Consider the following 27,727-nt stretch of genomic DNA (forward strand, 5'->3'; position numbering starts at 1 on the left):
TCTCAGAGTGACTAGGATAGTTCCAGAACAGAGACCCCTGTCCTGAATCCCAGAAGACTTTATTCAGCATGCTATTGTTTGTCTCAGATCTTAGATGTAGGGACACAAGACACAACTCATGGGATCTATCCCATTCACTCACAGCCCTTCCACACAGTGGCTTTAGGCGCTTACCTGGTGGTCACAGAGCTGCAGCAGAGGAATGGGAGACAAGGGGCTGGCCCTAAACACTGCATTGGATTGTGCAAACTACTGCTTCAGGAGGCAAAGGGGGAACCTGCTCCATCGTGTAGCGTTGCCCTGGTTAGCCCATCGAGACGTACCTCTGGTGGCAACGCGTACAGCATCTCCCTGGCCTGTACTCTGGTAGAGGTATGCTCCTTGGAGCCCATTTTTTCTTCCTAATGTTTTCTGATCCTGTCAGTTCATCTTATGCAGTAGACCATCAAGTGCTCTCTGTCACAGGGGCACAAAATAAAGTGATTTAGATGCTAAAGGGCCCTAGTCAAGGCAGATAAACTGGCACTGTGTCATATTTCAAGTTACAGCAGCTCAGCACCTCAAATGCAGCATGACTTTTATAAAGCACTTAAAACATGCAGTTTTGTATTTGATTCTCAAGCATGACTGCTTTCTAAGCTTCACAGCTCAACTTTCCTGCAACAGCTTTTATTTGCCAACTTGATTCTGCTGTTCTAGAAGATTTTAAATGCTCATGTTTAGCTATGGCAAAAAGTTTGCAGTACAAGAACAACACAGTGGATCAGAGTCTGTTCCCTGCTGTACAGGAGAAGGAAGCAATAGCGATTTTCACCCTCCCAAACCACCAGTACCGTACACGGTCTGGAACGGTTGTACTGCTCAGTCTCTCCTGGCAGCCCAGCCAGAGGATAAGCCATCCCGTGCCCTGCAGCCCTGGACAAGCCTTCACCAAATGACATCCTCTGCGATCCCTTCCCCATCCTGGGGCACTGCGCAGTGGACTGTCTGCCAAAACACACAATGTGCTCTTGCCTGATCTTGACCAACCTTGACCATGAATTCCTAGAGTGACAACAGGGACTGCAGGAACACAAATGGCTACGTGAAGTTTCAGGTCACAGCTCCGCAGATAACAGCAGTGGCAACTGCAGATGCAGCCTCGCCTCTTGTCCAGCACAGCACACTGGGCATGAACTAGAAGACTACTGTGTTCTGCTCTATGGCATTGAACAAAAAGCCCAAATAGCTCATTTTCTTCATGAGGACCAACTCTGTAAGGGTAAGACAGGGCAGAAGAGGGAGATGGGGTGTGAAGGGAAGGACATTACTGACTCTTGACTCTACCTATCACCAAAGACATTCTTGTAGCTTCCAGCAGTGAGCACAGAGGAGGACGTGCAGGTAAATAGGGAACAAGTGCCTTAATAAAAACGAACACATACAACAAAACCAGCAAAATAAATATGCTTTCAAGATCAATTCTACAAAGGAATCAGATGGCACTAAATATACCTCCTGTACATAAAGAAGACCCACTGTTTCCTGTAATCTGATATGGTCCTGCAGCGCTAATCTCTTCATACTTTCAATGTCTTAAAAGAAAAAAGAAAAAAAAAAAAAAGAAGAACCACCACCATGTCTGGGAGAACAGTGCTCTTATCAAGTAAAAAATTTACTCCGAGAGTGAACTGAGATTAAAAGCAGATATTTTCCAGGAGGCTCAAGAATATCAGGCAAATATTTCACATAGAAACATTGCCTTAAGCCCTGTCACCAAGATCCAGAGTAAGAGAATGAGGAAGTGCAAGAAAGACCTGATTCCTTTCTTGACTAATGTCAAAGTCATGCAAGGGTGACAGTGCCATGAAGCTCAGCAGACACCTGCCCGTGACCCCAGCAGGGCTGGTAACTGACCCGACACAGGAATGTCAACAGTGCTTTACATGAACAAAACTGTCCTCGTGGGCTGACATGGCCCCATGTCACATATGAAGGCCATTGACTTTGTTCTTACTATCTGCAACATCCATTTCAATGTGGCTGAAAGCAGGGTTGTCTGTTCCTTCATCAGCCATGGTAAATGGTTTCCAGTTCAACACCTCCTGTTTCTCTGGCTAAAAAACAAAAGACAAAAACCATGCTGTGAAGTGGAAGAAACAGTCTTCCCCTCTTTGACCTGCATCCAGAGTGAGGCCTGACATACTGGATGCCTTGCAGAAAAATACATGTTGGCTGCTAGTAGATGATAAACAGTTATTCAGTATAGTAGCTAGTATTTTTCTAGGTGCACAGAAGGTTTCTTATTGCATAAGGTACTAGTTGTACAACATGTTCTTGTCACATAAAACGTTCCTGTCCTGCAAAGTGTCTAAAGTATTTTTAGGTGCACAAAGTTCTATTTGCTGTTTTCGTGCCTAGTAATATGTCACCACCAGCTCCTTGAGCTATTGATTCCCTGCTCACAGTCCTTACCTCATCTTTGACATGAAGAGTACATTAACATGCATGATTGCTTAGATGTTCCATCTCTGTTAAACATAATGAGATGTTGAGCTCTTCATGTGCAGGAAGTTGCTCGGTTCCCCCTGATTTTTTTTCTTAGCAACTTTCTGCATTATTTGTGATGTCAACCACTTGTTATCCAGCTCTTAGCTGCATAACAGGGCAGACGACTTCTTTCTGACTCTGGGCATAAAATAGCATGGCTGTGGACATTAGCTTCCATGTGGGTGAGGGGTTTTTTAAAAAGATGACTTTAGGGATTAAATTCTTAGATAGTGAAAACAGTTGTTGGTCCATTAAAGACAGTGAATGACAATAACTGGATAGATGGTCTCCAGTCCTGATATGGACAAATAGCACATACAATTGTACTGTAAAAATCCCTTTCTCTTTCTGGTGTTCACATCCAGAAGTTGAAATACATGAGGTCATACTAAAAGGAGCTGTCATCATGGAGGAAAAACATTTTGCAAACTGGACCATCTCAGAGATATGATCATTGCCTGTACTGCAGCACTTGAAAAGCACTGAACACAGCTGAGCTTGAATGTTCAGCATCTTGATAATACCAATTGAAAAATCATCTATAGTTTAATAAAAAAAATATTCTCCTATATTCTCCCTTCTAAGGGATTTTTTTTACTCAGTAATGTCTCCCCTTTTCTTACATCTTAGGGAGGGAGCTAGGAAACAGATACACTGACTAGAAATGTTTTCTCTCAAACAGTAGCCAAAGTTGAAAAAGAATCCAGAGACACATTTACAAACAAAGGAAGCTTTGCTGAGTCCAAAGTGTGCCTTGGGCCAGCTTCCAAGACACTAGTGAGGGAGTATTTTGGCAGAAACCTGAGAACAACTATCCCTTGTCTCAGCTGCCGCTCTGTTGTTCACTGAAGTCAAGCTGTGGCTAAACATAGCTTCCCTGCCTATGCCAGCTGCTTTACTCCTACCTGCCTTTTGCTCTGCTACTGCCTTAAAGCAGACAGTCATATCAGGCAGCATCAGGTACTGTTCATCCCGGTGGGAAAAAATAAGCCAGGGACTGTTTGCCTTTGGCCCCAGGAGGAAAGATTGATTTAAATCAGAGATGCATGATTACACTTACTGTCTCAGATTTAGACCATGAGAAGTTGGACAGGAAATCTTCCTTAGTCAGCAGGAATTTACAGTCTGTGTTCTGCTTTAGTCCTCCTGCAAAATAGGCAGGTTTCAATCAGCCAGGTTTCCACATGCAAATGATTTGTCAGAGCCCAGCTGTGGACACCAGGCCAGATGAGCAGGACAGAGTCATACAGCAAATGCCATCAAGCAATCACAGGCCTTAGGGATGATTTCTTTACAGTGATGTATACCCGGTACCTCTCAAAACATAAAATGATCCCTCAAAGTCTACTTGAAATGCCTTAGCTATTTCCCAAAATTTCCTAGATCATCCTCAGATTTCTTATTGTGTAAAAGAGCATGAGACAATCATCAGAAAAGCACGAATCCCAACAACAATACCTGGGACCACCCTGCCAGTCCAGGAGATGTAATACCAACTGCTCCCCTGGAACCTGCACCCCAGTCCTCAGCCATCAAGACTCCTGTCTCTAAATCACCAGCAATTTTTATAGTGAGTTATTTAAGAGCAGCCCCAGGGTGGGGTGGGGTGGGGTGGGTGCATGTGTGTGGTTAATGGGATGTTTGGGCATTTTTAAGGCATGGAAGATTAACTAGTCTTGTGTGGGAAAGAAAGAAGGTGCAGGTTCTGGGAATTAGCTCTGATTGCCACCTGAGGCTTAAATGTCATCTTGTACCACAGAGAGCAGGGTGATATAGTGGTTGGGTTAGTTTTTTAGGGTTTCTGTTTCTTGGGCTGAGGACTTCTCATCTGAATTTACTGAATTTCTCAGTTTTCATGTTTTGTTTCATAGCTGATCTGATCCTAGCCTGGTAAGTAGCAAAGTTTGTCTACAACCATTACTATAGCAATGAGGAGAGCGAAGGAAGGAAAGGGGGTGGGGAGCCAAATTCTCTAGAAACTCATAAGGAAAAGAAATTGGTAGAAGTGTAATATGCTTATTAGTTGCAAGGTAACAGGGAAGCTAATAGAAGTGAGTTTGTCTGTTGTGTTTGGAGTTTTATAATCTGGACTTGTTGTAGATCAGTTCAATAGGTCTGAAATCTGCCTCAAAGACAGTGGCTGTCATAGGAATCTGGCTGGGTGTACTGGGGAAAGCTGTAGAGAGAACCTGCTTTTGTGCTATTTTTGCCACGCAGATAACAGTTGCACTTTGCTTATCACCTAGATGCAAAAGTAGTGAGGCCACGGTCTGGAACTGAAGTTGTTGTTGTGTATCTCATTCCCCTGGCCCCTTACCTGTAGGGTGCTGCTTTTTTCTCCTTGCACAAATAGTACAGGCAAACTGAGAAAGAAGCTAACATAGCCACGCACAGGGTCTTCAGCCGTTAGGTATGTGCTTGGGGGATGTGGTGAAAAGCATGCACTGTACCGGTACAAACAATATCCCTTGAGTGCTCTGAACTCACTCAAAGTACTCTAGAAGCATGGGTGTATCTCCTTGCTTGGAGTTGTTTCCATGTTCAGGGACAATCTTTAAACCTCCAGCCCCTGCTGGAATCTAATAAAACAGGAAAGACAGATGTTTGGGGGAGGGGGTTTGCCCCTCAGGTTAAAAAACTGTTGAAACTTCTCTCTCCTTAGAAATTTGAAGTAACTTTTGCTGTGAGCAGAGACCAAAAGTGGGTTGCTGAGGGGAAGGAATGAGATTTATGATAGTAACCTTTACATCGTGTTAGCAATAGGGTCACTGGCACTTCCTGTGACTTCCTGTCAGCTCTCTGACCATCTTAGTTTGAAAGAGATTTAAGACATGTTCATTCACAGCTTGAACGAGTACCTGTTAGGAGGCTGATAATTATTCCCACAGTTACTGTGATAAGTGTCCCAAGTGTGCTGAAGTAAAGATAAGACAAGGAATACCAGTTGTCTGCCAGGGCAGGCCTGAAAAAGAGCAGAAAGTGTTAATCTCTACTTTCCTATTCCAAGCAACCTGAAAATGTTGTCTGTTTCCAGACAGTGTGTAAATACAGAGTCACTTCTGAACCAAGCGACCTGGTAGCTCTTGAACTACCTCTTTACAAAATATACTCTGAAAATTTGTCCTAAAATTTGCAGTTCCTTTGTATGGGAGGAGACTGGTTGGTACAGTGAGGCAATCCATGAGATAGAGCAGCTAGAACAGAACAGTTCTGTCTTGGCTTGGAGCCTAGTGCAGAGCTGAGCACTCCAGCTATCCAGATGAAGTGCTAACTTCTTTAGAAGGGGGGACAACATTATTTAGAGGAGGGGATGGACATGGACACACACAAAAAAAGTTGGAAATCAATCATGTGCATCTCCAAACAGCCAGAAACAATAGGACAACTGTCACACCTAAGGATACACCTTATTTTGTTCTCCCTGACAATGTGCTTTGTTGTAACAGTTGTTTCCCTGCAGCTGTGAGCAACGCCAGAGGCCTTGGTGAGAGGTGTAATATATGAAACTGGATGTTGGGCACCTATGTGTGTACCAGGGTATCTGTTGATTGTACAGCTCTCTAAGGTGTAAGGATTGGAAATCCCTAGAAATGTGGGAATTGTTCAGCTTCTTTCTGTTCCTGCTGTTCTCTATGTCATTCATAACTGTTACACTTAATTATGATTGTCCAAAGTAAGACATTGGTAATTGCAGAGGGGAGAAAATCCTTTATATTATGCCCTCTTCAAATTTCCTGAATAGAACTATTTCTGCACAGACAAGCTCTTGTAGCTGGAGCTGTTGAACTGGCAAATGGCCCTTTAACCGCATACTGCTTTAATTCATGTGGCAGGCTATGGAAGTTAATCCAATAACTATGAATGTTATGCTTTGGTTTCTTTAACGTCGTGGTTCCCAGTAAGGCACATCCAAGCCTTTAGACTCAAATATTTGAACTGAAGCTTTTCAGATCAATAGAAGATGCACTTTGACTTCTGTTCTGCAATAACTCAGACAAACTTCATTCCAACAAGGGAAAAAAAATATTAGAGAGAACTGCATCATCTTAAACAGTCTGGCAGGTAAGTCAAGGAGGGATAGTTATAGTCATCTAAATGCTAGGCAGATGTTTGTGTTGCTTTAAAACAAATACATGCTTTGTTGATCGCACTTGATGAACTTGTATACCTCTCTGCAGTTGTTGTGCTGAAGACTGTTGTTAATGGATTTTCTGTTGATGTCAAATTTCCCAGGGATATGTTACAGCCCGCAGTTGAGAGGTATAGTGGCTTGGTCTTCTCTGGGAGTGGAGGATAAATCTGAGATCCAATTCCAACCCAAAGTGAAATAACAAAGCCACTGACAAGACCCACAAATGCACCCTGCAAAAAGAAAATGAAACTTGGATTTACATGAAAAGCAGAAGGATATTTGAGAAAATAAAACACACACAAACAAAAAAGAACCACCCACGTGAGTAAGAAACAGTCAAGATAATCTAAACTGTAAGGCTGCATAGCAAAAATGAAATGTAGAGTTAGGGAAAGCTGGGGAGTTTGCTTCATTCCAACTTCAGGAAATACAGTGTTTACTTGCAGCTGCTGAGCATACTTCTTTTATTTTGCCACTGTGTCCATACAATCAATGGAAAGCTTTGGGCTGCATAGTATATGGGAAAGTATTGCTTCATTTGAGGCCCTCTTTGAACAAATACAGAATCAATATTTCCTTTTCCTCATGTGATCTGTTTTTACAAAAGTCTCTTCTACTTCAGGTGGCAGGTTTTGGCTGACAGCTAGTGACTTACTTATTTATTTTTAATATATACCTAACATCTGCAACTGTAAAGAGATAAAGGTTCGTGATTAGTCAACCTTACTAAATAGCAATCCTGTCAGACTACCCATGGACCATAGTTCCAAAGTTCATAATTTTTTTTTGATGGAATACTTTTTTTTTTTGTCTGGAAATTATAATTTCATAATACTGAAGCACTCTGAGAAACTCCAGCCTGCAAGTGCTTGGGCCCCATTTTCCCAGCCTGACCCCCTTTTTTTTTCAGACGGGCCAGCATCATCTGAGTCCACCGGGTGTTCAGCTACATCTCCAGGCACATTGTTGCCTGCTTCTGAAACTCTTTTCTGGAAATCATTGTCAAAGTGTTGGGGTTTTTTTTTTGGTTGGGTTTTTTTTGTCGGGTTTTTTTTTCCCCAGATCCCTCCTCTGGGCATGTAAATCTCTTCATGGGATGGAAACTCAAGTTCCTGTGCAGCCCTGTTCATGACTTCTCTGTAATAAGGAGGAAAGGCAGCAAGGGAAAATGTCCTTACAGAAAGTATCAAAGACATGTCCCTCATCACCCCAACATAAAAATTATTGGAGGGAGAGGGGGAAGGAGATGCCCAAAATTATCAATGAATTTGGACAAACAGGGCTTTAAATTCTACTTACAATTCCATTTGCAAAGGAGCAAAGGATTCCCAAGGCAAACAGTCCTAAAAGGGGGCCACCAACCATGCCAAAAATGCTGAGCGCTGCCTAAGGAAGAAAGAGTGTGTTATCAGGTGCTGTGCAAGCAGGTTAAAGCCTCTAACACGGCAAGAAGGGAAAATATTGAGAAGGAAATTATGAGGGGTTTCTTAACTGGTGTGTGCTTGTCTGGCAGGACTTGGTATAGTTCCCTGGCGCTTAAAGCAGAGGCTGAGCCATGGGCTGGTTTGAGGCCAGTACCCAGCAAAGAATAAAAACTAATCTCAGAATGGTATCCAGCAATTATTTTCTTATGTAATTAATTCTGGGCCATTCAACATGGGCACAAAAAAGCAGTCTATACCTACCTGCAACAAGGCTCCCAGGAGCGATGCCAGTGCAGCCATGGCAATGCAGATTCCACCATAAAACAGGCCTGCATGGGAAAGGCAGAATGATGCATAAATCTGCCAAAGTTTGAAAATCACTAGTGGAAATGTTTCCATTTAACCCAGCATGACCCCTGATGTCTCCAAAACAAACCTGCTAGCATCTGGGTTTTGGTTTTTGGTTGTATTTTTTTTCTAAGAGAGTATGAATTGGCCAAAAGGTCAGGCTCTAAGAAGAGATCATGCAAACATGACAAAATCTTCTTCCAGTATATTATTATAGTTACTAAATGGCAGCCATATGGATTAGCTGTAGTGGCAATACCAAATGTATTGTTCATCTTTCTCAGCTAATCTCCTGTGTCATAGTCCTTATTTTGAGAGAATGACTTTTGCTTCTTGGTCTAAAAACTTCGGAGCAAAAAGGTAAATGCTGGCAGATTACTGGGAGCTGACACTGTGATAAAGGACACCCTCGGTCACTAGGATATAGTGTCTCTTCCTAGGGCCTGTAACAATGGGCTTTGGGGTTTTCTGTTTGGTTTTTTTTTACACCTCCACCCCAATAGAGTTTCACTGCACAAGCAATAGGTTAATCTCATTGTTTAATGTGCTATATTAAGCAACTCATGATAAGACCAACTGCAATTTTGGCACAAATATTGTTTGCAATAATGTTTAAGAAACTGCTCTCAGGTGAAAATATTTAATAGTTGTCACCTGCCACCAATCTGCTGTGCTTACTGGTATGAGCTATGCCAGCATATTGGGACTGTGGTTTTTCCATGCTTATTACAGGCACTGTCTTGGGCTATACCTGCAGCTGGTCACAGACAGTACAACTAGCAGAGATGACAATTGCATTTCAGAGATTTAAACATCTGCTCAGCCTAGTTCTGACCCCTTTGAGCCACATTAAACAGAGAAGCTAAACAAACTGAGGCTCTGAGAGTACATCAATGAAGACATGAAGTTTCTTGTTCTCTGGAACTTTATCAGGACACACCACCATTGCTTGTGTATCACTCAGTTCAAAGAGTTTGTTACAATATTGTTTCCTGTGCTTCTCATTTTTGACAGATGAGAGAAAAATAACAGGTGTTTTAGTCTGAGGCATTTGGCTTTGTAGTATTCCAAATCAATATTGAATACAGATGCAGTGCTCCCTGCTTAAGATCCCTCCCTGCTTAAAGATCAAGCAAGATGGTGTTGTTTTTTTTTTCCTTTATGCTCACTTGAAATACCTTGTCCCCTATTCTGTGCAAAACCTATGCAGCAGAGCTTGTCTCCCTCAAGTACTGCATCAATGTAGTCCTATCGGTGTGAACATACTTTCTCCTGACTTACACTGCCATAAGCAAGATCTGAATCAAGCCCTCACTTTGTAAAATGAAAGTGGAAAAGATATTTTCCAGACATACTCATCCCCATGGAAATCCATGACAACTTCTTTTCAGAGAGGGATCTGAAGTATGGCTTGATCAGGTCTTCAACAGTCACGGCAGCCAGAGCATTGATGCTGGAGGACACTGTACTACAGAAGGCAAGTTTTATACATTTTTTTTAATCTTAGAAGCTGAAATTATAGATAACAGATGAGTTACTGGCAGAGAGAAACTGCCGCTGTCTAGAACAGTGTCAGAAAACTAATGTAACTGCTGTATTGGTTGAAATAACTTATTATTCCAGGTGATGCCGTTAATAACTAACAAAAATTGTTGAAAATAATTGCTCTTAGTGAAGACAAGGCAAATTTTGATGAAAAGATGGTCCTGGAAAAGTCAATGAAAATATCTATTACATGTGGCTACACTGTAAACATTATTGGTGTACATGATACCTTCACAAATTATCTACACAGTATATATCTGGGTAGGTAAAATTTCTACGTGCAGGTCATTGATTACTTTGAACGCACTCTGAGAGAAGAGAGGAGGATTCAGGTAATCTAATTATATTCATCCAGAAAGTAAGGATCTACTCCACACTTAACTATTCCAGGCTCCCTATGGCATCCAGAGAAACCAGCACTCCTAATGTAGTCAGGTGATCTTGCGTCTATGTGTACCTTGCTCTTGCAAGCCACCAGGTTTTCCTTAGCATGTGAAAAACAAATATCTTGGCTGTTCCCTCTACTTACATAGCTACAAGTACTCAACAAAAAAATTATTCTGGTGTCACATTCTTAAGTTTCCTCACTTTTACGTGCTTATTATTGTTCAGAGCCTTCCTTGAAAGGCAGTGTTTCCTAAAAGATGCTCCTTGTAAAAACTGAACAAAACACTCCCCATTATGGGATAGAAGGGGACTGATTTGTCTCCTTCAATAAAAATATATAGTGATTGCTATTTTCATGGGGTTCATTCAAGACAATTGGAAGTCCAGGAACCCTTTTGTAAACAAGACTCTAAGATCAGGTATGAGGAAAGGGAGATAGCTTTAAAGTTATGCAGATTTGAAACTGGAAAATTAAGGATGAGCGGTAGGAAATTCCCCCAAACTATAGCTATGTAGTGCAATCACCCATTTATAACATTTAAAAATTCCTATAGCAAAGGGGCTTTAAAGGTACAGAGAGGAGGGTTGATTAGCGCCATACATAGCATGTTGCTAGCTATTTCCTCACATTGCTGGTTGGGAACTCCAAACAGCTTTAAGTCCTATGACCTCAGAGCGCCACTGTAGGAAACTATGGGCTTTTTAAGCTGCATCGTCAAAGATCTTACAGTGCTTTTCTTTAAGAACAAAAATTAGCTGGACAGAGACGAAATGCAAAAGTTTTACTATTAATGAAACTTCAGCTCTAACAAAAAAAAAAAAAGACAACAGGTTGCAAATTATTCATTTACCTTAATGTCCCACTGTAGGCACTAGCCACAAAAAGCCCTGGCACTCCTGGAAAATCATGGAGAATATCCAGCACTAGGTATGGCATTAGCTGAAAAATTCAGAGAGTAGGAAATATTACTGTCTTGCCCTAATTTTTCTTTTTATCACAGTATGCTTTTTGTTACAGCCTTCTCACTGACATTCTGCCTAGCTGTTCTAGCATTTAATGTCCCACCTTGCACTATTTATTGGTTTTCTACACAGAAAACCACTCCTAAAACATCTACTTAAGATACAGCAAAGTCTATTTTTTAGACCACCTAGCAGAGATGAGCATTTAGCCATGCCATCAGGCATGGTTTTGAGTGATAATGGTATAGGAAGCTAGTGCTGGGCAGCAGGTAGCCTGTATTGTACATCACTGTTGGGCTTGGGTGCCACAGTAGATTCTCATGTCTGCTGGCAATTCCACAAAAAGGCTTTGTAGGTACAGCCCAATAACCCTCAGGTTACCTGAGAACAATTTCCTTATTGGAAACTGTGTGTCATTTATCGACCTTTGCAAGATCTGAGTGCTGGGAAGAGATAGGAATTTTAAGATTTTCTTCCTGAGAACCAATTTTTTTCACAGACAAGTTGGTCTTTTTAGTATCTTACTTCCAGTTTCCACCAAAAGAATGTGACTGACAGGAACAATTTCATTTCCTTTGGGTTTCCACCTTGGTTTTCTGTATCTCATTTTATTCTAACCTTCAACACCAGGTGGTCCTGCCTTAGGTACTTCATCACCTCTGCTCTTCTCCTGGCTTTCCAGCTCTTGTCTGTGGGGCATTACCCAGAGCTTATGATTCTCCCAGGCATAAACATACAAAAAAATGATTTCCTGGGCCCTGACTCTGGTCAGTCTATGGGCTCCCAGGGCTCTTGTTCCTCAGGATCTGTTTAGGGGGAGGCCACTGTCAGTTTCAGAGTGGTTTCTCCACAGCACAGTACAATGCTGTTTGGTTGCCCAGCTCTCCTCCAAAGGAGGGAAGGATGCACCATCACTAGCAAAAAGCTGCCTGCTGGTAACCTTCTTCCAGGTGTATGCTTTGGGCACCATTATGTTTCAAATCTGAAAAGGCTTTCGCATCCCTTGGCATGAAAGCAGTTTAGGTGCAATGACACAAAGCAGCCCGCTAGGGCCGGCCGTCACTCACACAGGCACCACTGCTTCAGCCATCCCTCGCAGCAGCCTCTTCCCCCATTTCACTCTGGAGTGGTTTCACTCGCTGTGGGCACTCTCAGGCACATTTTGTTACAGACTCAACTGTTAAGGGACTCGGGCATGTCATTATTGTCAACCCTCGGCTCTCGAACCCCCACACCTGGCAGTTATGGTGCAGAGGAAGGGCACCCCCTCACCACCCTCACCTGAAGCATGGGGCCCTACCTGATCGAGTGCCGACACCTGCTTTGCCGACCATGGGTCGCAGTCCTTGTAAATGGAGTAGAGGGCCAGGCCGCACAGCACCGCACAGGCCAGTATCGCCCAGAGGCCCACCAGGTTGATGTACAGCGACCTGCAGAAACACCATGTTAGAGCTCAATGTCCCCACAAGACCCCACCAGGGTCCAGCAAGCAAGCTGAGGAGACCTCCTGGCTGGTGGCTGCCCACTGGAAAGGGAGTCACGATACAGGTCCCAATATTTCACCTGGTGCGAGATCATGGTTTTACATGTACAAATTACGCTTCTGGTTTTTGGTGGTACGGTCTGAGTGCCTGTCCTCTGACAGTCTGCTCTGGAGATGATGGGAGAGATATGGCAATTTCCAGGCTTTATCATGTGTGTGGGTTTTATGCTGCAGGCAGCTGGAAAGAAGATGCTCTTCCCCCCTTGCCATACCTTGGTGAAGACAAACCCCAGACAGATTTGTAAGGTGCGGTGCCCCAGATCAAACTGTGGGGTATCTTTTAGTCAGCATCAGCACTCCTTTGCCTCTGGAGCTGCAGTGCTGTGCTTACGCAACAGTGGGGTTGTCCTTGTAAAGCAACTAAACCAAAGTTTCCTCCTGGAACGATCTCAGTGGGAGGCAGCCACGAGGCACTGGGACCCAGGACCTGGTCTGGAGCTACCTATAGCTGCCACTTCCAGAGAGCAGGGGGTGGCCACCGACCCCAGGGTTTCCCCTTTAGTAACTAAACAACTTGGAGCCTGCTATGGTCCAGTATCCCCATTGCCTCCCTATGTCCTGACAGGAGCTTCAGCTAACACGGAGGGCAGAAATGTGTTTTCACCAGGCATTAATGCTACTTTTGCCACACTCAACAGGCAGCCTCTACTGGTGGTGAAAACTAACTTGTTGTTCTTGCTCAGTGAGGGCTTTTCCTTTCCATCTAACTATCCAGTCTTCTCAAATGTTTCCCAGCTCTTGATGACTCCTGGGTCACAAAGTTCTTCTCACCTAAGGTGATCAATTCAAGGAAACACATCCTCTGGGAGCTTGGCCTTGAAAAATAGCGTTCCTTTCCATCAGTTGCCTCCCAGTTATCCGCCAACAGTGATTTAACTGCCTGACAGATCATGTACCCTGGACCCGTGCCAACTGCTAAGACCTCCACTGGGAGAACCTTTGGTTTCTGTGCAAATAGATCCATGCCTGCAATGCTTCAAGAGGCCTTTTAGTATTTTCAGTTCCCAAGAAGGTAAGGGACACCAGCCTTTAGACTGCTCTAGAGGACCATCAAGAGAATGAAAAAGTAAACTTAACTTTATAGGCCTTGTTAAGCACTGAAATGGACATTTTCAGAAAGGCATAACATAGATTAATTAGTTGAACTATCAGTTTCATACCATAGAAAAATTTTTGGCAAGCACAATGTTAACTCTTAAAAAAGACCATATAGCTGAAGCTGTTCTGGATTGGCATAATCTGCCTTGATACAAGGCACTCAAACTGATCTAATGCAAGATTTAACCAATGAGTTAAATCAATACAACTCTTTTGAACAGTATTAGCCTAGAGCCTGCAGGAAAGATTAGAAAGTCAAGAGAAACACATGGAAGCAAAATAAATTGTTTGTCTGAACCCACAAATTCCTGTTTTTAAACTGCATCAGTGTTTGACACTGAAAAGAAAGCTGTGGGTTTTTTCTTCTGATTTACATCCCAGTTCATGGTACACCCTATGACTAAGCACTAGAGTATAGTAATTGTAGCACTAGTGGGGGGACATGTTCCCATTAACTCTGGGTGAATAACATGGGGTGGAGTTGTGAGAAATAGGCACCATGACTGTGCAAGGCTTATTTTTGGTTGGTAGTTTCAGGCTGGCTTTAAGGTTTTAGCACTGAAACATGCTAGATTATGACCTTGAAAGGAGAGAGAAATGTTAGTAGCCCATGTTTTCCTCCTGCTCTAAGCGCTTGTTATCATTCTTGTATAACCATTATGTTCAATTTGCCTAGTTACTGTTTGAAGTTGACAACATGTGCTTCTACCTACTGGTGTGTTTCTTGAATGGGGTGAAATCCTTTCCCAAAGCCTGAGAAAATTCCTACTCCTGTGCCACTGTTAAAGGCTTTCTCAAAAACTGCAAGTTGGGATCTGTGAAAAAATTTTCTTAGCTCTGATCTATTACTGTGCTGTCTTTATAAAGCCCTACAGTAAATGCCACAGAGGTACACCCTATTACTCTGACCTGGTGACATTTTACATTTTATGTACAGATTAATAATAATAAGAGGTGCAGGCTACCAAGGTGACTTGCCAGATGTGTTTAACTACATTTGAAATTACCTGGATAATCATCACAGAATGGCAGCATTTATAGTTGTGACAAGCTGCAACCATTACACAAGATGATTTCTCCATGCAGGGGAAATACACTGTACAAGCGAGGCACAAGCAAGATGCCATGGAGTCCAACCACACACACCAGCAGAAAAGGACTCTACTGATTAAGGCTGTGCCACCACTAATATGGTATGAGCTATAAATCCCATTCAAACCCCTCCAGAACCAAATAGCCTCTAGCCCTGGTTAAAGCTGCTGCAGCAGCTCAGAAAATCTGCCCAGAAGCTGCCATGGCACCACATTCCTCTTGGCCATGCTGCTTCTGGGTTGCCCTGCAGGTGTGCCTCCTTACAAAGAGGACAGGGAGGTTGCAAGAGCAGAGCACATCGCTAAGTTGGAGCAGGTGCTTGGGAAGAACAGTCTCACCGGCACACAAATCTAGCACAATGTATGCAGCTGTTTTCCTATAAGCAATATGCAATCATGCCAGGCAGCATTACAAATGTGGGATGCACCTCCTGCTTGTGCAGTGCTGAGAATCTGGAACCCAGCCATGTACCAGAGCTTGTGGAGAAGCCACATGTGGAGAGCACCAGCTCATTCCAATCTGCAGTGCAAATGGCTGAAAAGTAGATATTTATTGCCATAACCAAAATATTTCAGTTCTAAATTGTGCATGATTTTGTGGGTATTTTGCTAAATTTATGAAGTGAAAGCCTTCATAAAATTCCTTCTCTGTGTATCACTGTATTATACAACTTATGGGGACTGTAGTTATGATGTGCATTTATATATTTCTCCTATAAATGGACTTTGAGCTCACTAGTAATTCTTAAATCCTGAGTTAGGAACTACTGGAATGATACTAAAGATAAAGGTAAGATAATAGAGTTAGTAAATATACTCCATTCTAGAGTAAAGGCTGATCAGAAATGTTTGAATTCAAGAAAACAGAACTCTCTGCCAGTTTCCATAGTGAATTCCTAAAAAAAAAAAAAAGTCAGGATTATTATGAAAAAAAATTTGATTCCTCAGCACTTTTATTCCTCAGTTCCTCAGCACTGAATAAAACACTTCTGCATTTTCTCATGCCTATACTCATTGGTATGGAAAAATCTTTTAGTCTTTACTTATGCAAAATTCCCACACAATGATTTAGGTTTAGTAGAGTAGCAATTCAAGATGCTGTCTTGATACGGCTTCAGAACAGGCACTATATTATTTGGTCTTTAGGTTGCATATAGACTTAATGGAGCTATTTGTATGCAAGAATGTATGCAAGGCATAGTGAAACATTCTGGCACAAAGTTCAATGTTGTAGCAACTATACATGATTCAAATACCAGTATTTATTGTATTGATTTGTCTTCTACCTGGTCCAAAAACCAGAAAACAAAAGCTGTTACACTTTACAAATGGATTTTATATAGATAACAAACATTCCATTTTAAAAAAAAATATCCCCCTTATAAAGAACAGTCACTGTTAAATTCAGATGTTAAGAGTTACTGTAGGCAGACTTACAGTTTTGCGTGGAACCTGCTTTTGCATGAAATGTACCTCTGTACTTGAGACTGGTTTACCCCATATATGCTAGTCCATGTGAAAGTCCCACCTATAACAATTGTCCAGAAGGTGTGCCTTTGCAAAGGATCGGGATTAAAGCTACAATGAGAGGCAAAAAGAGAAAATAAATTCAGAATATGAAAATTTTCTTATTATGAGAAAACTTTAATGCATAGGAGAAAAAAATTCCCCATAATTGTCCTAATACAAACTCTTTGAATATGGCCAGATTTTTCACATTCAGATACTCCAACTTCACATGAAATCACAGAAAGCAAATTTTAAAACTCAGAGCTGATCCAGTGAAACACTCTGATCTGTCCAAAGGTGAAGTTTAACTAATTTATTTGCCTATACACTACAGTCCTAAGTAAAGCTATATGATGACTGTGACTGTTGTGATTAAATGATGCTCCAGTAAAAAGTCTCACATGCCTACTTATCTAGAGGGACATCAGTTTAACACCAATATAAAGGTGTGTTTGCAAGCCCAGCCTTTGTGGGCAGTGCCTCTGTCTGTAAAACATTTTTCTGGTTTAGTTCTGAGTAAGAGATTTTACATGGCCATAAATACTTTTTTTTTTTTAATCACACTTTAATATAGCAATAAATTATGCTTATCTTGGTGAACAATGTAATATTATTTTGCTTATTAGATGTCTTTATTCCTTTTCTTTTTCCATCTGTGAACCCTATGACTGGGGGGAAAAGCAATGCAGTATAACCACTGCAAATCAGCCAAACTGATTGAAAAAAATGACTGTTCACAAGAAGCAAAAAAAACCACCCCACAGATGAATTACTTGCTGAAGAACTTGGTGAAGAATTTTACAGAACAACCTGATTAATATTGTGAACTGATAGAAAAAGGTAATACTTGTCACACTAAACTGTCATTAACAGCACTGGGTGAAGTTTAATGACTGGACCTGATGATCTTAAAGGTCTTTTCCAACCTAAATGGTTCCATGATTCTAAGTGTCTCAGAGGAATCACCTATTCACCAAAAGTACAATAACTTTTTCTTTAATCTTAAAGTGGTTTTTGATTTAATACTGTCAGAATGAATAATCTTGACCTTGCAAAACTGTATTTTTAGGCTATGATTAGTTACAATAATGAAGAGTGAAATACTATTAAAACTACTTTCAATTCTTCTTTCAGGAAAAAGGAAAACATTTCGGTTTTTCAGATTAGACAAAAACTGTTATTTTCCCAGTTGTTTTGGTTCAGTAGCTGAAATGCCAAATCAGCTGTTTGGAAACTCTAAGTGTAAATATGATTGTCCTCTCCCGTTCACCGTTCACTTGCAGTGGAACCCAAAATTTATCCTTAAAACACCTACTTGACAAAGTAAAAAGTTCTTTTTTACAGGATTTTGCATGGTGTAGAACCTAAAAAATATCCCTCAAACTAGGTAAGCTTGTTCAAAAATACATAAAAATTGGGTCACAACTCCTCCCCCCCTCCTCCTCCTTCAATAGCAATTTAATTTCAGTTAGTCACCATGGGCCAAATTTATAGGAATAAAACAGCACATCATCTGCAAGTACAAACTCACTCCCAGAAGTTTAATCTTCCTCCATAGTAGGAATCGTTTATGATACGTTCAATTCCCTCCTGAACCACCACAGCTCGTATAATCACAGATGAAAATCCAGCAACCATGATTCCAACCTGGAAAACATCTGTCCACACCACTGCCTTCAGACCACCCTGCATGAGGAACAGCATGTATCAGGTACAACAGGGAAGCAGCAATCTTGCTTCGTACTCACATTCAACTAAGAGAAATGTTACAATCTGTGTTATGCATAATAGATCAATTTCATCTTTTTCTTTCATAGAAACTGTTCTGTTACTGGAGTGTTTAGGAATTGCATCCTGGAACCTATTCAGGACATCCTGGTCCTTTTTTGAAGCGCAGTAGAATTTACTTTGGCCATACACACAGTTTAATCCAATATTTTCTTCATCACATAACCTGATTCAGAAGACTGTATCAAAAGATAAACTGGCAGACAGTGTTCACCTTACATATATACAGTACCACTGGCCTCCAGAAGGCATACCATTCACATGAATAAAAATAAACATGATTTAACAGAAATTACACAAATAAATTTGTCACTGAGTTCCATTTAATAATTTCTAGACATGTGGTCAATTAACACTAATCTAAAGACCAATCTGTTCCTGTGGTACTTGCTATTTTCAGTGGCTCTATTCAGAAACAGACAGGACTTATTATAGTTGCTTTAAGCAGGTGCTTGAAAAATTATGCAACTAAACCTGGATTAGAGGAAACTAGATTAGAAGAAAAATCACAGGAGGATTTTAGGAGGGGAAATTGTCTTTTTGCTGTTCTTTCAGCTACAACAGAAGCTTGAATGTTTCAAAAGAGAAAAGGCTTGAGTCACATAGTGGCTACCTTTGCATCCACAGAAGTCCCTGGATGAATATGGCCCTGTGGCTAGAGCTACACTGTGAAATGTGCTCCCATGGGTAACCCAGTTATTAGGCTACTTTTCAGTAAATTCCATATTTGATGTGAATGGTGAAAGGAATAGAGATTTTTTTCTTAGCCAAAGGGCCCACATACCAGTGTGCAGTAGAAAGTACAGACCACGCCGGTTGCCACCACTGCACCCCACAAGTCAAAGCCAGTAACTGAAAAAAAGGGAAATGGCATCAGTGTGATTGAGGCACTGGGAGAGGAAACAAACAAGGTCAATTTTTCACCCCCAATCTGGTTTTTGAAAAAACCTAGAAATAAGTTAAATGCAAAAGTAAGAGTGAAAATGGAAATGAAAAGATTAGGGTGACTGAACCAGGGGATTCGCTCTAACCAGTTCTAAAATGGAAATGGTTGTTACAGACATTGGAAAATGCTAAAAAGTTGGATATATTTCAGGATTTAAGCTATTTGTCTTTAATGTGAATGATGCCTAACAACATCCAATATATTTGTAGCCCCAACTCAGAAAGGTGTTAAAATAGTTGCCCTTTCTTTAAGTGCCTGGGTACTCCCACAGAATCCTTAGGCAGGGATTTAAGCAAGTAAATAGCATGGGCATGCTCCATGGAGGTAAGGTGGTTCAAAACGGTCTGGAAGAAATGTGTCAGACTAAAAGCCTTTCTTTTATTTTTCTTTCTTTTAGGGAAACATGACAGTATGCCTACACCAGATGATGCTGTACTGTGCTTGGCGTACAGGCTGTCACTGCCCCAGCTTGGCACACTCATGTGCTGCCTGGCAGGATACTTGTGGGCTCCCCAAACAGATAGCTCAGGCTAATGAGAAATACTGCAAAAAACCCAATGAAAAACACTGCTTCTAGCTGGGGGCCAGCTAGGTCATAGCTTGGTTAGCATGTATTTGCAGGGCAAATATAAAGGATATAAAACCTGTGGGTCTTATACATTGGAGAAGACCAATGCAGATAGTGTTGGGTTTTTTCTTCCTTTTTGTTCAATGAATGAGCCAAAAAACACCCCAAAACAAACAAACAGAACAATTGTGATTTTCATTCTAGACAAAATTATTAATTTTTATTTGTATTTTGTTATTGCCTTTTCTTGCCAAGTGGACAAATTAATTGCATCAGATTAGAAGTTTAATTTGGCTCCACATAAAAGCATTTTTCCCCTTTAGAAATAAATATGGCTCATTTTCAAAGCAAAGAGTCATTTTGAAGTAGAAAATGGAAATATTTCATTTTTTAATTATCACAACAAACATCTTAAGTTGAAGATCTCTTTGCTGTTACATTGGTTTTCCTGGCAAAATGATAGGCTGAGTTAAGCAGTTCCAGGCAGCCCAAACCCATATTTACAGAACTTTTGCCTTGCTCTCTTCTAGAAGAGCACTTAGCCAGGGGAATTAAATGTTTGTTTAGTCTCTGCATTGCCTTCAAACTTTACTTAAGTCATCTTAACTTTTTTGAATGTAGCCATTACCTAAGGATATTGCATGAGAAGTAGAGTGAATGTGAGCAGGTTTTGCCCTTGAGCCTCTTCTGTAATTCCTTACAGGTAGGTATTAAGGGATCAGGATTAAAAATGGGAGGCCTTCTATCAGAGTTCCCATCAGGATCAACAGAAATCCTAGAAGACTTCATGGAAAATCCTTGATCTATATTTTTAGGTGTGCATTACAAAAAAAAAAAAAAAAAAAGAAAGCATACCGTACTATGCACAGGAAAAATTGTAACAGTAGACGAACAGTTGCAGTATCCTCATCTTACCTTGATTTAGTGCTAAAGCTGGAGCATAAATTACAATACCAGTGTACAAAGTCTAGAAAGGGAAAAAAGATAAAAGATTAAAATAAATGTAAATTCTTGCAAAGGTGATAGCTTTCTGAGATTATTTCTTTTCAAGTCTTTATGTGGTCTGTATTTCCTACATAAATGTTGCGAAATAATTCCAACTGTTAGAAGACTAATGTCTGAGACTAACCAACACTGTAGTTTCACAGCCTAATGTTCTTAAATACCAAGGACTCTTAAATACCATCCCTCTTCAGCTTCTCCCAGCTTTTATAATTAACTTATTTTATTGCTTTAAAACTTCAGTCATATGACAGAAACAAGAGCAAAAGGAAGTTGATGAGGTTTACACACAGTTTGCCAAGGCATCTATTACAATTGCTCTTCTCAGTCTTGGGATCAATATGCCTGCCTCTCAGTATGCAACTACAATGCACATGAATAAGAACAAAAAATACAGCATTAGTTAGTCATTATCAATAGCATTATAAGGAATTACACTCCTATAAGATAAAGCCATGCCTTATTATCAGCAGATTTGTATTTTCACCCAATACAGTAAAGATACAGACAAATGAAGGAGCTACTCTCCACTTTTGTGGGCACAATGAGATTCACACACTGATATCCTCTACGATTTCTTTGTTTAAATTTCTTTATTTTTAAATCATGTTTACTTTTTTACTATTGTTATTACTGCCTTGTAATAATAGGACAAGTTCAGCTGTGACATGATTCAGGACAATACAGCCTGCAAAGACTTCTGCAAAGGTCAGTGATCTTGACTCAAAAGATCTAAATCACAGTCAGGTCCTGAGCTGACATGCATCAACTTTCCATGGTCAAACTCTTCTAACTCCCTGATTTACAGGGTTGGGACTTGGACGTGGAAAAGCAGCAGAATCAGACATCATCCAGCATTCAGCAAGCCTTTGCCCCTTCCACGAGTGTGCAGTCCACCCTAGGCACAGGTATTAAACCAGAGCAGGATGGTTAACCACAGGATTACTCACTGTGGCTTTTGAGCAGGTCAAATCTGGTCCCTGTGGCAGAGCTCTGCCACATAGCCAGTGGCTACTCTGGGGAGAGAACCAAGAGGTAACTGGAGTGAGTGGTAATCCAAACGCAGCAGAGGGGCTGCTTCACCCAGCATGACCAGATTACCTTGGCCCCTTGCTGTAGACCTGCTACAAGCACATGTCAGCAAAGATGGTAGGGCCACTGGGGAAATCATTATTCCTACCTGTGTACTACTCCCTGTGTGCACATTTGTTTTTCTCGGTGACATGAGTCCTCTGCAGGTTTTGATATATACCTTGTATGCCAAGAAAACTGCCAATCCTGACCAGTCCCTGGTGAATATCTCCTCAGAACCAGCTGCATCACTTCCCAGCCAACAACTGATACTTGTCAAGCCCAGTCAATGTTTGACTTGCTGTCTATACAGTGACTGTCAGCACGTGCTGCTGAATCATAGAATGGTTTGGGTGGGAAGGGTCCTTTAAAGATCATCTAGTCCAACTCCCTGCCATGGGCAAGGACACCTTCTACTAGACCAGGTTGCTCAAAGCCCCATCCAACCTGGCCTTGAAACTTCCAGGGATGGGGCATCCACAGCTTCTCTGGGCAACCTGTTCCAGTGTCCCACCGCACTAATTGCAAAAAACTTCTTCCTTATATCTAATCTGAATCTACCCTCTTTCAGTTTAAAACGATTACCTCTTGTCCTGTCACAACAGGTCTTGGTAAAAAGTCCCTCTCCACCTTTCTCATAACCCCCCTTTATATATTGAAAGGCTGCAATAAGGTCTCCCTGCAGCCTTCTGTTCTCCAGGCTGAACAACCCCAACTCTCTCAGCCTTTCTTCATGGGAGAGGTGTTCCATCCCTCTGTTTTTTGTGGCCCTCCTCTGGACCCACTCCAGCAGGTCCATGTCTGTCTTGTGCTGGGGATCCCAGAATCGGCTGCAATACTCCAGGTGGGGTCTCACAAGAGCAGAGCAGGAGAATCACCTCCCTCAACCTGCTGGCCACAATTCTTTTTATACAGTCCAAGATAGGTCTGACTTTCTGGGCTGCAAGCAGACATTGCTGGCTCATGTCCAATTTTTCATCCACCACTATCCTCAAATCCTTCTCCATAGGGCTGCTCTCAGTCCCTTCATCCTCCAGCCCATACTGATAGCAGGGGTTGCCCTGACCCAGGTGCTGTACATTGTACTTGGCCTTGTTGAACTTCACGACGTTCACATGGGCCCACCTGTCAAGCCTGTAAAAGTACCTTTGGATGGCATCCCTTCCCTCTAGCAAATCAGCTGCACCATTTAGCTTGGTGTCATCCACAGACTCACTGAGGATGAGCTCATTCCCACAATCTATGTCATTAATGAGGGTATTAAATAGTATTGGTCCCAGTAGAAACCCTTGAAGGACACCACTCATTACTGGTTTCCAGTAGGACATTTAGCTGTTGACTGCAACTCTTTGGATGTAACCATCCAGCCGATTCCTTATTCGTGTAGTAGCCCATCAGTCAAACCCATATTTCTCCAAACCTGCTAGTTCAGGGATTCAGCATGAGAAAGTGGCATTCTCATATGCAGCAAAAAAGTGCCAGAAGCTTTGAATCATGAGAAATTAAAATCTGCAACTCTGATCACATTTTTGTGTAAACTAAAACAGGACTGATTACACAATCTTTCCACTTCTTCAGTCGTTTTTCAGGTTGTATTACTACATACCCTATTTTTCTTCTTTTAAACACATGCCAATATTCAAAGAACAGTTAAAATTACACCATTAAAATATTGGGGAGTTTCCCCTCCTCACGATTCTTTTTGTTATTCAGGTTAAGCTGTTAGCACTTACATAGAAGACACCTATAGATCTTCAGTTAATTTCCTTGAGTACCTATTTAGGTTGTATAGAATTACTTTTCTGATCTTTGCCAAGGAAAGATTATGCTTGGCTTGTTCCAGTTTATGCAACTGTGATGTCTTTGTATTTGCCAGTGAAACAGCATCAGGATTCTCACTTGGTAGCACTCTGCTTTTCCTATGGGCTTGTGTATCTGTAAATGCCAGTTAAGCAGCACTATTCAAGTAAGTAATTAGCACTGCACTGACCACCATCTTAACTGGTGCAAGTGTGATTGCCCTGTAACCAGGAACAAAGCAAGCATGTAACTTGAAAAGCTTTCTGATTGTGTACTCATTCTTGCTTTGAATTCCTCCAAAAGTCCACTTCAAAATTGTGAAAAGAACACATTCTTGTTTCTGGTGAATTTAACACATGTTCACTGTACATTTAAAAGCTGTGGTCTCTCACCGACTCCCTGAATGTGCTCTGGATACAGCAAGCCACACCAACAATAATTTCAGGGACTGCTTTAGTTTAACATTCCCTGAGGCAGTAATTTGCTATTTCTCAGTTTGCAGACACCCAGTTTTTTCCAGTGGTGGTGGTATAAACCCTTGTGCAGTAAATGACAGCTCCTGAGTGTTTTGTCACCTTGCACAGACTCTTGAGAATTAGTCAGACGCCCAGAATCCACGCACTGGAGGATGAAAACTGCCGCTGCAGATAATTGGGGCATGTTTACATTTTGAACCCATTGTGGGTTTCTCCAGCAGGCAGGCAAACAACTGCTCTTCGCACTGCTACCCTGCAGTGAAGGGTCGCTCATCTCTTGGCATGGTGCTGATGCCAAGTGACTGCTCTGGGTGCTCAACAATGCACACAGAGAGACACAATGCACAGGGGCAGGTAGCCCAGCATCCGCTCCCCACCTCATTGCTTTGGAGCAGAAAGAGCTTTGTTTCTCCCACTCTCAGCCACCCATGCACTGTGGTAACCTCATCAACTGTTCAGAGAAAACAGCAAGTTACACCAAGCTGAAGAATCCTGGTGGGTACAGGGACCACAGAACAGCTTTGAGATTTACTTGCCGTTTGTATAATGAAGAGGACCGTTCCACAGAGGCGCAGGTATTTATTAAATCGAAGCTCTAAATACTGCAAAAGAGAAGAAAAACCAAATGTTGTTTTTTTTCTCAAAACTTGGCACTATTGATAGGACTAGAGTGAAGAGATGAGCAATACAGAAGGGACATAGTGTCATTTTTACATTTTCACGAATGGCCAAAATCCTTAGAGTCACCTTGATTGATATCTCTTTCAACTTAATTTGATATTTTTTACAGACCTCACCACTGGGTGATAATACACGAGCAAGTGAAGTAGATGTAAGCTAGTCAGTATATGATGGAGTCTGCCGAATGGAAACCGGTGCTACCCAGCAGCCTCAAGGCACTCAATAGACAGGGAGCTGTGCACTGTGACCTGGTGAAGATCAGCACATATTATCACAGAATCATTGAATATCCCTGGAAGGGACCCATAAGGATCACAGAGTCCAGCTCTTGAATCTGCACAGGGCAACCTAAAAGTTCACAATGACATACCAGCAAACAGCAGAACTCACTTGCATTGTGAAATCAGAAAGAAAAAGAAAGCATTATGGCTATTTCTAAGCCTTAGTGAATTTGGAAACTCTGGCATTACGTGTGTCCATTTGAACTGTTGCAAGAGAGGGCAGAAGGTTTTCAGCAGTCGGCAAGCTTCCTCCCATGGTAACCTCACCTTCTGCACTGCCCACAGCAGCTCACTGTAGTCTACCAGTAAGTAGAAATTTAGCCTTTTGCAAAACAGAAACCCTCACTTTTCTTTCTAGCCTGGGACAGCACAACCTCTGAATGAGTTTGTCACGCTGTAGGGCAGATTTGTTCCTACCATCTGTCCTAATAACCCTCTAGGGCGTGTGGTTGTACAAAAAGAATCAATCTCCTTTGCCTGCCAATCTGTTCAATTGGCACAGGCAAACACTGAAGCATCTCAAAGTGCTCACTCATGAAGTGAGCATTTAAAACATGATCTGTGAGCATGTCCATGCAAGAAAGCAGTGCTGAACCCCTGGACAGACACAAAAAAGTTGTTTAATCTCTGAACTCTGTCCACAAACAGAAGATATATCTTTTATAGGTGCATTACTCAGATTTAACCCCAAGATTATCAGTGAGTTTCTGGTCATTATTATAACTCTTTATTTGAAAGAGCCCTATTTTTAAGTATCTTCATAACTGACAGTCCAAAGATTAGTAGTTTAAAACACACTGGAAGCCACCAGTAATTTCTGTTGGTGAATTCTTATCTAAATCACCAACAGAAAACTTGTTTTCAGCCTCAAGTGCTGCAGTGTTCGTTCAGTGTAATAAAATGCTAAAGACCAAAGTAGCTGGCCAAGGACTTTCACCTGCACTGATGCCCCTTTCCCAATGTCCTCTGTGAAAAGAGCAATTTGCCTCCAAACCTGCAGCTAGGAGCTGTCTCCACACAGGAAGATAAACAGGTTCAACAGACCTTCTAAATCAGAAGAAAGTCCTGACCAGATGCTTCCTCACCCCAAAACAATCAGACTCTACCTGTGATTGTACCACCACCCCAGACATCTCAGTGTCACTAGCTATAGCTTGAACTTACACACTGAGCCGAAGATCAGCTCAGCCGTATTTTGGTGGAAGTAGGAAAACTCTCTCGGGCACACAGTACTTCCTGACCTCCCTGTATAAGCATGATGGAGAAGACATTCACCTGAGGCTGTTCAGGAGGCTGTCTGAACAGCCTCAAGTGAAAAGGTTGTCTCCCCAAAATCTCTAGTAGCAGCACAAATACATAGTCTGGCAGAGGGGGCCTTCTGTGGCTGCACGTAGGCTTAGAAACCTGTCTGGAAGGAGCATGATGTGAGAACTCTGGTTCCTATGTAGATGTGTTTGCACTTCGTTCTTGGTACATTAATTGCACATCATTAACCACATGTCACCATCTAAGCTGCATGAGGATTAATCCACCTGCTGAACTAAGTGCCTGAGTGAGGAAACAAACCTGACATGATGCACAGCTGCTGAGCATCTCCTGTCTGCAGACGCAGTGTGGGCAGACTTGGGGACAGAGTAGGTTGCAGCCTGCTCTTGGGAGAGTGGAGATATGTGGCACACAGAGCACAGGGTGTTTGGGGAAAGAGACTGAGGGAAGGCATGTAGAAAGCAGGCACGAGAAGCCCCCCAGCTCCCTGAACGCTGTGGAAAGGCTCCTTCTACTCCACCTTACCTCATAGGTGCTGGTAATGCCCAGCTTGTAGAAGACAGGTAGGAAGATCTCAGCACTGCACAGCACCACCAGGCCATAGGTGATGGCAAAGATGCAGAAGATGGCACCGTAGCGGTAGATCTCGGCAGGGGTGCCCAGTACGGTGACAGCTGACATGAAGCTGGCGGTGAGGGAGAGCGCGACAGGGAGAGCGCTCATGCTGCGGCCCGCCATGAGGAAGTCTTTAGATGTCTTCTGTCCTCCTCCCACAAAGGCATAGTAGACCCCGATGATGGCCGAGACCAGCAGCATGGCTGCAAAGACCACGTAGTCCCAGACAGTGAAGCTCCCCATGCTACTGGAGGGACTCGCACTTGGAGCCAAGGGGCTGCCCCGAAATCGGAGGGGCAGCTGCTGCCCGCGCAGGGCAGGAGGAAGGGGATGGGGACGGGACCCGCGGGGGTGCGCCGAGCCCCACCGGGCCAGGTGCGGTGCGGAGCGGTGCGCAAATCTCTGCCCGTGTGTCTGCCGGGGACGGGCTGCGCCGGGCGCGGCAGTGCGAGTGCCGGAGCCGGGACGGCGGGCGGACCTTATACGGCCCCGGTGCCCGCTCCTCCCCGCTGCGGTGAGCGCCCCCGCGGAGCGGGAAGGGGCGGCGATCCCCGCTGCGCGGCCCCGGCCGGGCCATCCCGGGCCACTGCCGCCCGCCCCGGGCCCTGCGGCGCCGCGGCTGGCGGGACGGTCCTCTGCAGAGCCACGGCGCAGAGGGGGTGGC

General features: G+C 42.6%; 1 protein-coding gene across 1 annotated transcript; it reads right to left on the reverse strand.

Moving 5' to 3' along the window:
• Positions 1-105: 105 nt before the first annotated feature.
• Positions 106-27,306, reverse strand: SLC5A8 (solute carrier family 5 member 8). Its single transcript, XM_027812337.2, has 15 exons — positions 26,974-27,306; positions 24,757-24,822; positions 20,787-20,838; positions 19,142-19,209; positions 18,101-18,255; positions 16,498-16,638; positions 12,629-12,758; positions 11,217-11,305; positions 9,789-9,901; positions 8,347-8,414; positions 7,961-8,047; positions 6,698-6,891; positions 5,388-5,491; positions 3,590-3,675; positions 106-2,084 (listed from the first exon to the last, which is right to left on the reverse strand). The coding sequence occupies exons 1-15, from the start codon at positions 27,304-27,306 to the stop codon at positions 1,965-1,967; spliced, it is 1,806 nt and encodes a 601-aa protein (XP_027668138.2). The 3' UTR covers positions 106-1,964.
• Between the last annotated feature and the right edge of the window lie 421 nt (positions 27,307-27,727).

Source organism: Falco cherrug, chromosome 5, assembly GCF_023634085.1.
Source record: "Falco cherrug isolate bFalChe1 chromosome 5, bFalChe1.pri, whole genome shotgun sequence".
NCBI lineage: Eukaryota > Metazoa > Chordata > Aves > Falconiformes > Falconidae > Falco > Falco cherrug.